The 12,997-nt window shown below is 37.7% G+C and overlaps 1 protein-coding gene across 1 annotated transcript in view; it reads left to right on the forward strand.

Annotated features, from left to right (window-relative positions):
* The window catches only part of LOC137151031 (cell adhesion molecule DSCAM), a 323,665-nt gene that overhangs the window by 296,738 nt on the left and 13,930 nt on the right, over nt 1-12,997 (forward strand). Inside the window, exons 10-11 of the mRNA XM_067545225.1 lie at nt 2,785-2,904; nt 9,350-9,523. Coding sequence (XP_067401326.1) covers nt 2,785-2,904; nt 9,350-9,523 — 294 coding nt within the window. The remainder of the gene's footprint in view (nt 1-2,784; nt 2,905-9,349; nt 9,524-12,997) is intronic.

Here is a 12,997-nt window from a genome sequence, read left to right on the forward strand (position 1 = left end):
TCTTTGTAAATATTGTAACATTGTAGTCTCCACTTTCTTGAAGGACAAAAGTAAAGTCCCATAATTATCCAGTTGCATATTATTTTATGGTATCATTTTAGTTACTAAACTATTATGTTAATTTATTATTGTATTAACAATGTTTAGGTGATACAGAATCTTTCATCTTGGAAAACCAAGGGTGAAGATACTGACTCTATATTGACACATATTTATTGTCAATCTTTGACAATGTTACTAGGATTTTAACCTCTGAATACCAATGCTTTTGAATTGACTCATTATCCACTGACTCGGATCCCATCTCCATCAAGCCCTGGGAAGCTGAGTGCAACACATTTGCATGCAATTCTGGAGGAAATTCAAGTGTCTCATTAGTTTTAAAATGATGTCTCCTTTATTATAAATATGTCCATTCTCCAACATATCATTGTATGAGGCAGGTGCTACTCTCTTCAGAACGGTAGCCTTTTGTTTCCATGTCTCAGGCAGCCACCTTTATATGCACCATATCATTCTACCAAAAATGTGTTACAGGATTTTTCCTGAATCAGGCAAAGCATTTGTTTTACAGAATTTTTCATGTAAGACTTTGGGGATGGCCACTTTTTTATTGATGTTGGGAAATCTTGAAGATAATTTGCTTCCCGTTAACAGTTCTCCAGGTGAAACATTTATAGGGTTGACTAGACTGTGAGCTATATAAACCCAAGTATTATTTGTGTTACTGCCTAATGTTTTTTATCAAGCCTTGCAGAATTAAATGGACTTATAACAGTTTAATTTCATCTGCTGATGTAAATTTTATATATTAATGGCTGGAATAGCGTGGACTATTGTCCAAGATTACAGTTGCTAGGGTTGCAGTTTAGTGAATAGCTTTCATGTGAATTAATATAATACTGGATTTGTGCTTGACAGTGGGGCAAACCTCTGGAACGCTGGAATAATTAAGAACAATAAATACAGTAGCCCTTTCCATTACAAAGTAATAAATCAGAACCAGCCTGTTTCAATGCAGAAGTGGATATAGTTCTGTCACAGTTAGCTCCTCTGGTTTGTTGCAGCAATATTTAAGATATACAACATTTCTTGTCATCTGGTCATTGTCTTTATTCATATTTGATTAATAAACTGCTTCACAATATATTAGAATTTTCAGTGTCCCAGATAAAATTGTAGGATTTAATTGAGAAAAGAAACTAGTAAAATGATCATCTGCTCTCAATAACATTGCTCCCACAAATGCTAACTCATCCTGCATTGGATGGTACTATTTACATAAGCCACTAAGTCACCTATAATGGAAAATGTAGGTCATTGATATAGCACTGGTCATTATGCTATGCTTCCATTGCACTGTTTTTCTGATTCATGCAGTGAACCAAATTCAGTAAAAATATCTTTCACAAGCGCAGTCACATAACATCATTTTCTGTCTGGCACTAAAACAAGATTTGTATATATTGAGGATATAAATAGACTATACATTTCTGTTTTCCAAGTGTGTGAGTCATTAGTTAAACACTGGAACAAATTACCTAGAGAGACTGTGGAATCTCCATCACTGAAGGCTTTTAAGGACAGCTTAGACAAAAACCTGTCAGGGATGGTCTAGATAATACTAAGTCCTGCCTCAGTGCAGGGAACTGGTTTAGATGATCTATTGAGGTCCCTTTCAGGCCTACACTTCTATGATTTTATGATTATGGGCCTGATTCAAAGCCCATTAAAGTCAATGGAAAGACTCCAATTGACTTTAATGGATTTTTAGATCAGACCCTATATGCTTTAGGTCATCTTTTATTTAGAACTTTTGTCTCTCTTTGTCTGTACTTCAAACTCTGAAAGCCATTCATAGCTGTCAAATTTTCTTTTTGAAAATGTGATGAATTTGTCGGTTTGATTGACCCCTTAATGTCAAGTAGTGGCACCTCAAGGTCAGCTCCTAGTGACAATATTGTCACAAGTAATTATTCTCCTCCACTGGCACATTTTGGTCATTTCCCCAAAATTAAAAGATCTAATGAAATCTGTAACACATATCTATCTCAGATAGCTCAGATCATTTCTCTCTCATTTGAGCGTGACCTCAGAGAAATATAGATCAGCCGAAAATTTCCACACTTGTTTATTGAATGATGAGCACTGTTATAATTCATGGTTTGAACCTCATCATTTTTTTAAAAAGTGATCTTTCTAAGAGCTAGGTGGTATAAATATTTTTGTTATATTACTTTTTTCAATAATATTTAGGTTTGGTTTTCTGCTTTATTTTGTTTGATTTCCTCTTTTTCTGAAACTTGTCAGCATACATAATTATTCTGATACCAAAGGACAGCAAATTTTGTTTATTTTTTGTTTGTTCTTAGAAACCTGTCCTACCTCAATTTTCCATAGTTAGCACTCCTGTGCTGACGGTGAGCATATGCCATCATTTGAGGCTGATTATGAGGTAGATCACGTGAGACAGCAAGTGGAATTTACCATTCAACCCTTTTTTTCTCTAATGTCTCACTCAGTGGTGCACAATGTTTGTTTTCATTTTCACTGGCAAAAACTGCTTTAAATGAGTGTAAATCAAAATTAAGAAAAATCAAGAGTAAAAAAGGTCAGCTGATGGATTTGAATGTCGAAATGCTATCTTTTCAATTTTGCTTTGTGTGAAATGTTGTGCCCATTTCTAATTTTTATTCCCATTAAAATTCCTAGAGTTGGCCAATAATTTTCTGAAGTATCTTCTCAGCTGCATAATTTCTCAATGATTCCTTGTTTTTCCCTCAGTTCCCCCTAGATTTGTGGTTCAACCAAGTGATCAAGATGGGATTTATGGTAAAGCTGTAATCCTCAACTGTTCTGCAGAGGGTTATCCTGTGCCCACCATTGTCTGGAAAAACTCAAAAGGTATGGCTTCTTTCATAATCATTTGGGTCCATATTCTGACACTCTTATTTCAATGTAATAGCACCTTATTTCATGTAATTCAATAGGACTAGTTATAGAGTAATATTGGATTTGATTAAGAATATCACAATCTAGTCCTTGATATTTAGAGTAAGTAGTAGTAGTAGTAAAATTCATGTGTTACCTCTGTACGTATGTTTATACATCCTTCTGTTGGTATAAAACTGTCTACAGTGATTTTAGGTTCTTGAGAGTAAACCTGAATAAAGTCTCAAGAAGAAGGGGAAGGAAGGTAAATTTTGGTTTGATTGCTGTGACCTTCAGAACAAGGTTCATTGGTATTACTTAGTTTGATTTTTTTTTTCTTTTAAAATCCATGGTAACACAGCCAATCATATCTTTTCAGCAAAGAAGGTCAGGTAGTATTAGTATAACCCAGTAATTCAGTATGTGCTTTACATAATGCTTTAACATTTTATTTTTATGTAACAGAGCATTAAAACTGGCCCCACTTGACCCCAGCTAACCACATGAAGTTGACAGCTTTTTAATTAAAATGTGCTGTCTGCTAGATTGTGTCTTTTAGTCAATTATGTGTAATGCTTACCTTGTGTCAAAGCTGGAGTTATTCAAGAAAACAAGTGTACTGTATGCATTAATTAGATGTTAACCATTTACCACTGTATAGAAGAGAATACCTGATTGCACCAAGCTGTATGTAGACAAACAAAAGACAACTCAGTTCTGGCTAAAATTTGGTGCTGTTCAGGGCATTACCTGAGGTGACACTACATGTCATTTTCCGTTTAGTAACACTGTTTTGCTTTACCAGTGCCTGGAAGAAAATATGGACTTAATTTAAACATTTCAAGATGTCCTTTTATTTTTACTTTCCATGTTGTGGTAATAAAGAAAAAAGATTATTCTGTGTTCCATTTGTATTCTAAAAAGGGAGGCCAAGTCAGGTTAGCTAGATTCCAGCTAACAGTGTGTGAGCACAAATAGTCCTGTTTAGTAGCAAAGAAGAGAGAGGTTTAATTTTAATGATGTTCTACACATATAAGTGAAAATCCTGTAATAATCTCCATACATAGCTCATCCCTAATCTTGGATGCAATAGGTTATCAATCAGAACAAAGATTTAGTTGATATTAGTGGTGGTCAACAATGTTTGACTTTTTGAAGTTCCAATGATTTCCCCCCAACAGCTCTAGCTGACATGGACAATATTTTCATGCTGACATTGTATTTTGTTATTAAACCATGATTTCATCAAAAATTTTAATGAAAATGTTTTACAGATCTGTAGGCTATACAGTCGATCTTGTCTTAAAAGGGCACACTATATAATTTTCTTGTGGCAGGTTTGAAACAGGATCCAAAATAAGTACTGGGGTGGAGGTCTTTAGGAACAAAGCACACAGGTACCATCAGTTTTGTAGATGCCACGTAGAGTTTACAGATTATCAACAAACCTCAAAAGCCGTTAGCATCATGGTCAATATAAAGTTAGTCCAAAAGGAAAGGCAGAATGGCTTTTGTGCACAGTGAGATAATATTGACATCCAGGTCACCTCTGTAGATTTATGACCTAAATCAATATATAAACCCAAGTAATGATGGGCAGGGTGCTATTATCTTAGTCTCCAAGGAACATTCAGTCACATCACAAAACTCACCACACAGTAATGCATGATTGACAGTCACTGCTCAGGATGGACTTTGGCTTTGCAAGTCAAGAGGGAGATGCTTTTGCAAAGCTACACGTAGAAGCTTTCCCAAATTCTGCCTGTATCTCACCAGTGTTATTAATCCTTCACTTTTCATGAGCACTCTCAGAATTTTGAATACAGGGAAATGTAACAAGAGAGAATCTATACACAGATACCTGCTGCAAATACACAAAATGAATAAAGTGTAACTATTTCCCTTGCACTAACCACAAGAAAGTTGGTTCATTCAGGAAAAAAAAGTAGGAAAAGAGAAAAAACATGAATGTGACTAATAAAGTTGAAAAATCATTAATGACAGCTAATATCTGTGCAGACATTCTCCTATAATGTTACCAAGTTCAGGGTATCTGCCTAGGTAATCTTCTGTATAACTGCCAGTCCCAAAGGTAAGCTCTTCTAGGATTAGAGAAACTTAAATTTGCACATATGATAATTTTTAACATCCGAATGTAGTATTCATGAGTTGTTATACCTTTCTCTTTCCCCATAGTATTTACTCATTCCATTTCTTTTTAGGCTTACTCAGACGACTGCTTATAGGAGTGGTTTCCAACCTTTATGAGTTAAAGCCCAACTAATTAACATTAGGTAAAACATGTGACCCGCCCCCCACTCTCCACTGCCCTGCCCCCTCACCGGCCATAAACACATATAACCCCTATAAATACATATAAGGATAATAATAACAACACTAAATTACCTAAATAATAATATAACAATAAATTACTCTTACCTGAGTAAGAAGCTAAGCTTTCCTTGGCACAGCTGGCACCTTGTGCCTCGTGTGGCCCCACCTCTTCCTGTCCCTCATGGACTGAGTGTAATGGAGACGGCAGGGGCTGGCCAGGGCTGCTTTAGGCCCTCACCATCACAGGGATGAGGGGGCTGATAGCTGGCATGGAGCTCGGGGGGCGCTGTTGATGCATCCAGCCGATACTGGGCTCAGGGAGCTAAATGACCTCAATATTACTGAAGACTCATGGACCCCCTGTAATCTTTAGCGCCTCCCCAAGGGGGTCGCATACCCCAGGTTGGGAACCTTTGGCTTATAGTAATTGATGTTGATGGATATCAAATTCATGTACAGAAAGTTATATAGGAGAATCCCACTGAAAAATATTTCCATGTGATTTCTCTGAAAATGCCCCTTACTGCCTCCCAAATTAGACCATAAAAGCTTTGGAGCTGGGTCCTTGTACGTATTTGTAAGACACCTAACACCATGAGACTTGCTCCTGATTTGGGCCTATATAATATAATATCATATAATATAATTTATACTATAATATAATAATAATTAATAAAGTGTAAGCTAAGTGGGCATCAATAGAAATTAGCATCCTCTATCAACAATACAAATACTATCTATGTATTATATCTAAGGTGTTCCCAGGATATCTCTCAACACAATATCAATGGGTATGTCTACCCTGTAGTCAGGATGTGTGCTTGCAGCACATGTAGAAATACCCAAGCTAACTTAAATCTAGTAGGCTCGGGTATTAGAGCAGTGAAGCAGTCTACACTAAGGCGAATGAAATTTTCTGGATGAATAGTTCTTTTCCCCCCGAAAAAGCAGTTTGCAGTAGACCGAAACTATTCGGGTTAAATTTGTCAAATAATTTCAGACAAAAACAAAAATGAAAAAAACAATGTCTTGACAAAATTGAAACAAAAATTCTTTTGGATTTTTTAGTTCTGCCACCAAAATAAAAATCAATTATTCATTCAGCTACACATGCTGCCATCACACCTCCACTTGCTGTGTAGATATACCTAAGTGCCACAGCACAGACAATGGTAGTGCAAGATTCCCTTTAAATGTATTTCAGTTCTGCTCTGCTCTAGAAGGAGTACCTGTAAAAGTGAAAGGGTAGGGTAGTTGCCATACCCCATTCTTGGTGAATTTTGTGAGGAGAGCATATGTAGCATTAGAACTGGACTGAAACCACCAATACTGAAGTGGGAAAAGGGAAGCAACAATATTCAGTACAGACTTGGGCCAAATTCAAGCAACTGATCTTGAGGTTCTGTATCTTATTACTTTTCCCCTGAATATCCAGTGTCTCCATTCCCATGGAAAAATGGCTTCAGCTCAATCATTTGGGATTGGAAAATGGGACCTTTTCTCTCTCTCATGAGTAAGACCCTTGATGTTTAATGATGATTGAAGAATCCATGGATGCCAGATCAGAAACATGTATAATAACTCTGCTATTGAAGGGTGTTATGCTCCACTTTGCTGTGTAGTGAAAGAAAACCAAAGCATTCAGCTATGGGGTAGAAGGGAAAAGTGGCTGCGTGAGATGTTAATCAACTCTGTTTATTTGCCCTTTCCTCCTTCACAGCTGTTATATAAGCTCTGCTCCACTCAGCGGGGTAGGGTACGGCCAGAGGGAGGTGGGAAGGAGTTAGGGAACAAATACTTTGTGTAGCTTAATCCCCTATCAAAGCAGCATGAAAGCATCAAAATGTATTGCTGCCACGAGCAAGAGTAAATCCCTCCCTGCATTTTTTCACTGTGGACTGTAAAGGGGCTCAGTCAATGTCAACCCAACAAGGACAAATGCTGTGCTGCCATTGTTGTGGGGGAGGTCTCGGAGGAGAACAGACAGGCTGAGATCTAAGGGGCATAACTCTGTTATTCCAGCAGATATTTGTCTGTTCACAAGAAGTGGCAGCCTGACCCTCTGGCCCGTCTACTCTGCTTCTGGACCCACTGCCAGGAAGTGTAGTGGCCCAGGCCCTTCTAGATCTGTCCTCCCAATTAGCATGTGAAAGGAAGCATATGGGCCTAATCGAGTAGATGATTCAGTTCTGTCCAACCAGCCTCCATGTCTGCCAAATCATAAGATGGATCTGAATTCTGTATTTTAAATTAGTTGTTAAGATTAGCCATTTATGCACCTTCTGACAGTTTCCATATCTGCTCCTTGAGAGATGTGCACAGTTTGGGTGTTGTTTTTGTTTTTATAAGTTTAACAGCTTTGTTCACACCTTATTAAATTCTTTGCAGCTCTGACTGTGAAAATTAACAGATTGAAATTCTTTAAATTATACATTGCATTTTAATTTGGTTTCATTGCTCCTACCCATGCCAAAGAGTGAAGTTTGGCTACATGTCTGCATGTTTACAGGTATCATAGATTTATCTTTAGGTGGTTGTTTCAATCCAAAAATTATTATTAAACTTGCTTCTGTTTGCATAACAACTTCTTAGTGTGTGCACAACGTGCCTTAGGTGGCACGTGACCAGGATTCATCACCGAATTTGGTCCGCTGGTTAGATCATTAGCTTCCCCGGCTTGGGCCAGGTACTGATGGGGAGTGCAACATGAACGTTGATCCATGCCCTCAATTTGCATAACCGATGCTGATAATAGAATGTTTGATATCAATTATTAGACATCCCAGTATATTACAGTATTCAGTCTAATCTATCTGTCTAATGAATATAAAATTCACCCATCACTGTGATATGTAGGAGCCATAAAAACCAAATAACAATTATCTCAGAGCATCGTACTCCCTATTTTGCCTGGTTATCAGCCAAGGAGTGCTCTGGGCAAGTCATCATGGGGATGCAAAGCTGTCCGCCACTTACTTGCACACCTCAATGCTGGGCCACCCCAGAAGCACAATATGGGGAATCATAAGGGGATTACAGCACTGGTGAATGGAATCAAAATAGGGCTTGACTGGGACTAAAGTACAGCATAGGCCTCATGCGGGCTCTATGAGAATAGGTACTATTGGAAAGGGATATGCATTGCCAAATAATAAATAGATCTGAAATAAACTGAATTTAACAGACACATGCATGATGGTATTATACAACACTGTAAATCTAACCTTGGAAAGTGAGGGTTTTCTTAAGGAGGCGACTATCAATAACAACCCCATCTGAGCATTCCCTAATAACACAGGTCAATGAGCTAAGATCATCCCTGCTGAGCACCCTTGACTGCAATGCAGTGACATCAGGGATGTATTTGGTTCAATGTCTCATTTCACTGTTGATAGAAAAGTGACCAGTGTGTGTTTTGAGTGAGTTGTGCAAGAGTTCTTTTATGGCAATCTGCAGTCCTTCGCATGCGCTTAGATGTGTTCTTGCATCAATCTGAATGCTGTTCCAGGACACAGTGACTCTGAGATTACGTATGATCAGACTGTCAGCTGTAGAGGAAATGTTCACTGATGTGTTTGTCCTCATGTTACCATGAGTTTAGTGAACAAGGTCCTTAAAGTCCCTTGAGCAGTCCATGTTTACTACAATAGATGTCCCTCATGAGCATAAGGAATTCATCTGGTATATGCATAAGGAATGCAGACTTCTGTGACTGTTCAACTGTAATTTTGAATAATTTATCAGCCACTAAATGTTCAACAAATTTGGCTTTTTACTCAGGAGCTCTCTGCAAACTTCTCTCTCTCTTTTACTCCTGTTCTCCCTCTGCCTCCACCCCCTACCTTGTGGTGAATTGTAACAACAGTTATAATTGATTAGCTAGACCTTTTTTTTCTTTCCATTAAATGACTTTCGTTTTGGCAAAAGGCAGCTTGTTCCAAAGATGGTTATGATGCCAGAAAGCAACATTTCATTTTAATTGAATTTAGCCTGCAATAATAGGCAACCGTTGTTGCTGCCTTTTTAAAAAATTCTTCTTTCCCCACCTCTTCCATCCTGACTAATCTTTTGGGTTCTGCTGTAGGTGCTGGGGTCCCCCAGTTCCAGCCAATTGCCTTGAATGGCCGTATCCAGCTTCTCACAAATGGCTCCTTGTTGATTAAACACGTGCTGGAGGAAGATAGTGGATACTACCTCTGCAAGGTCAGCAATGATGTGGGAGCGGATGTCAGCAAGTCCATGTACCTCACTGTTAAAAGTAAGAACTAAAAACACTTCTTTATGACCCAAATCTGAGTTACAAAGGTTTGTTTATTACTGCCCTATTCCTGATAAAATAGCTTTTTATTTGATATTGAAATTCAATTGCATATTCTTGTAACTGGAATGTCAATATAGTTGGGTAAAGTTATTTAGAAGAGTTAAATATGGATGAAAAGGCAGAGTGTTGACACAATCTACAGTTCAACAGTGGAGAATGTAGTGAGAAAGTTCTTTGGGTAAGCACAAGGAATGAATAATGAAGGAGAAATATTATGAGTATCTGCTAGCAAACCCTAAAATTGACTGAGAACACAAATGAAAAATTCCTGAACTAATTCTCAAGGTACCATAAAATGCAGTTATCATATTTATAATCTATATAGATCATTTATATAGATACGATAAATATCATATTTCTTTTAAATTGGTCATTGGTAGATTATTTTCAGAAAATACATACATATTTACTTCTGCAAATGATTTGGTCAAAGCCTTTTCTATCTTCTTTACTGTGCGGTCAGGAGGGATGAATGGATATGTCCCAATTTTTAACATGTACCTTTGGTCTGTGTTTGTACAGCAGCTAGCACAATGGGGCCCTGGGTCCATGACTGGGTCTTCTAGGTGCTACAATCACACAAATAATAAATATTAATAATTATATCTGCACAATTCCTCTTAATGTAAACATAGATGAGAATATAGAGATGATGATGTATTGCAGAAGAGATCACAATGTTGATACACTTCCTCACCAGGGGGACAGGAAATAGTGACACAGTAGTGTATGTGACATCCTCCAAACATTCCTTGTTGACTTATTAGAACAGCATAGATGGAGATCACCAGGGAGAGCATGCACTTTCATGCCTGTAGTATTTCACTGATTGATTGAATGCTTTGGAGGTTCTGGATGCCAATTGTCTTGGCAAAAGACTATCCTTGAAAGTAAAAAAGATATTTTTCCTCTAAAAGGGAGGGAAAATGCAGGTTATTAACTCTCCATTGGATCTGTAGTCTAGGATCTACAGCTTTTTAATACCAAGAATTGCTGATTGTTGTAAATGGATTGCAAAGACTCGTGTGAATCTTATTACACCTGCAAGTATTATAACCTCAACTATCTTCCACCCTCTAGTTTATCTTTTGCCAAAAGTGACACTCTAATTGGTGCAAAGCACAGGACCATTTTTCCTGATCACTGCAGAAATTACCAAAGTAATGTGATATTCAAAATTTCCAAAACCAAAAATATTAGTAGTTACTAATGGTTTTCATAAGTCAGGTTTAATATCAGTTTCCCACGCTTCTATAACTGACCAGTTTTCAGCTACAGGAGCAGTACATTTTTGTAATACACTATAGAAAAGCAGCTTCTCTCTTGTTGGCAACTATGCACAGTGCCTGTCTGATCACTGCATGCAGTTTCATGTGTGATAAAAGAGCATCCCTTATCAAATAAGAGCAGGGGCCTCCCTGGAGAGTTAGTTACTGTTTGAATCTAATGAACACCCCTCTGGCTCTAAGATAGCAAACACACACATGCATGCACTCTCACACATACATACTCACACACATACTGTTCCCAGCATGGGATTTGTAAAGCAGCTACCGGATACACTGTTTGCATGTGGGTGTATGCATAAAGGAGATTCAGCCGTAGCTTTAGTCAAACATACATTAAGGGCAATCTGGTTTCTGGAGTGACATCAATAGAACAGTACAGTTATATGCCTATGATATGGCTGAATTTCCAGTTATGGTAGGATTATTATGATGGAGATGTAACAAACTGCTGTCACTCCAAAGGAAACCCTATACCTATGTGGTGTTCTCCAGACATTGTATTCAGATTTCTATTGTTTTATTTTCCCCTGTGATTATTTTTATTCCCTTTCCTGCTTGCTTTCCTACTCTTATTCACTGCCTTCTATGCTTTAGTCCTCAGGGATACCCCTGCTACTAGATGAAAGCTCAAACTTCCTCAGTGAAATTTCACTATGCCAGCCATTAATTGATCCTGCATAACGTGTTTGTCCAGCTGCACATGTTCACCCTAAATGCCTCCTTTTACTTAAAGGCAGAAGAGGATGAAATATGTTACAGGCAGTGATTTCTGGGTGACAGGGTTAGAAAGAATATCCCTTCAAAAATTCAAAAAGATTAACACAAATATATTGCTACTTTTTTTTTTTTAAGGATCCTTGTGACAAATCAGCTTCCTTTTTTCTTCTATATTCCTTGACACTCTGCATAGGTTTTCCATCTCTATCCTGCACCCTAGAATCTCAAATCACTGGAGAAAGAAATCAGTGGCTTAATATAGACTTAATCACTGAGCTCTTGAAACCAGGCTACCATTCTGAGAAAGAGAAATAAGGGCTGGATCTTCTCCTCCTTTTTAACCTGTGTCTTGCACCACTAGAAACATATGTACATATATGCAATCATTGAAAGCATAACCATGAATTAAAAATAATAATATTCTTATATGCCAATGATTTCCCATCCATGTTTAATGAGTGTTTCTATCTACTCCATTTTCCCCTTTGTTTATCCTAACACCTTCAGAGAAGCTTTCCATATTAACTGGGATAAAACTCATCTTTCTGAAAGACTGGATCCTTTACTCTTCCAGCATTTCTAATATCAACTATGCAAAGTTATCCCCTATTTACAGTAGGTGTTAACATATGATAAGTATCTTTACTCGTGATTTATAACTGGCTAGAAGGCACATTTGAACTAACATGCTTTCCTGGTTTATTGCTTCTTACTTATCGAGACTTACTATGCAGTTCATACTGGCTAAAAAGCAACCTTGCTAACACCTGATAGCAATTCCAGATATGTATTTATATTATTTAATGTTCCAAATGGTGCTTGTCGCAAGATGATTCACCTCAGAGAAGGTAGCTAAAGCTGCATGACTGATGGAGATTGTGTAAGGAATGAGTGTACAGTAAAGAGAGAAGATATCAAAGGACAGAGCCCCAAGGAAAATTGATAGAGGGTGAGGAGGAGAAAGAGCCGCCAAAGTGGATGTTGAAGCAGCAGCCAAAGTACAAGAATGAGAATCGTAAAAGCATAGTCTATATCTAACATATATAGTCCATCTCTTTACCTTTTGATAAGTCCATCTGAAGATCACCATCGGGTATATCTGTCTTTCTGCTGGGTGCAAAATATGCAATTTTCAAACTTCACATGCACCAGAATATATAAAACGTGAAAAACACAATGAGAGAGCCCCGTAATAAGGCATCCAAAACTGGACTTCTTCCAGTGGTAGTTTAGATTAGGGGATTCTAAGGAAATTCTACAGAGGATAACAAGCCTTTCAAGGTGATGGGAAGAACTGAAGTTAATTGAATGTTGTCCAGGAGTCATAGGGGAAGATATGCCTATTTAAAATGGGCACCATTCAAAAACTAATTGCACAGGTTGGTTCACCGGAATACTATCACAC

The sequence above is a fragment of the Emydura macquarii genome, unplaced genomic scaffold (assembly GCF_026122565.2).
Source record: "Emydura macquarii macquarii isolate MOO-44397 ecotype Brisbane River unplaced genomic scaffold, CSIRO-AGI_Emac_v2 contig_1043, whole genome shotgun sequence".
NCBI classification, from domain to species: domain Eukaryota; kingdom Metazoa; phylum Chordata; order Testudines; family Chelidae; genus Emydura; species Emydura macquarii.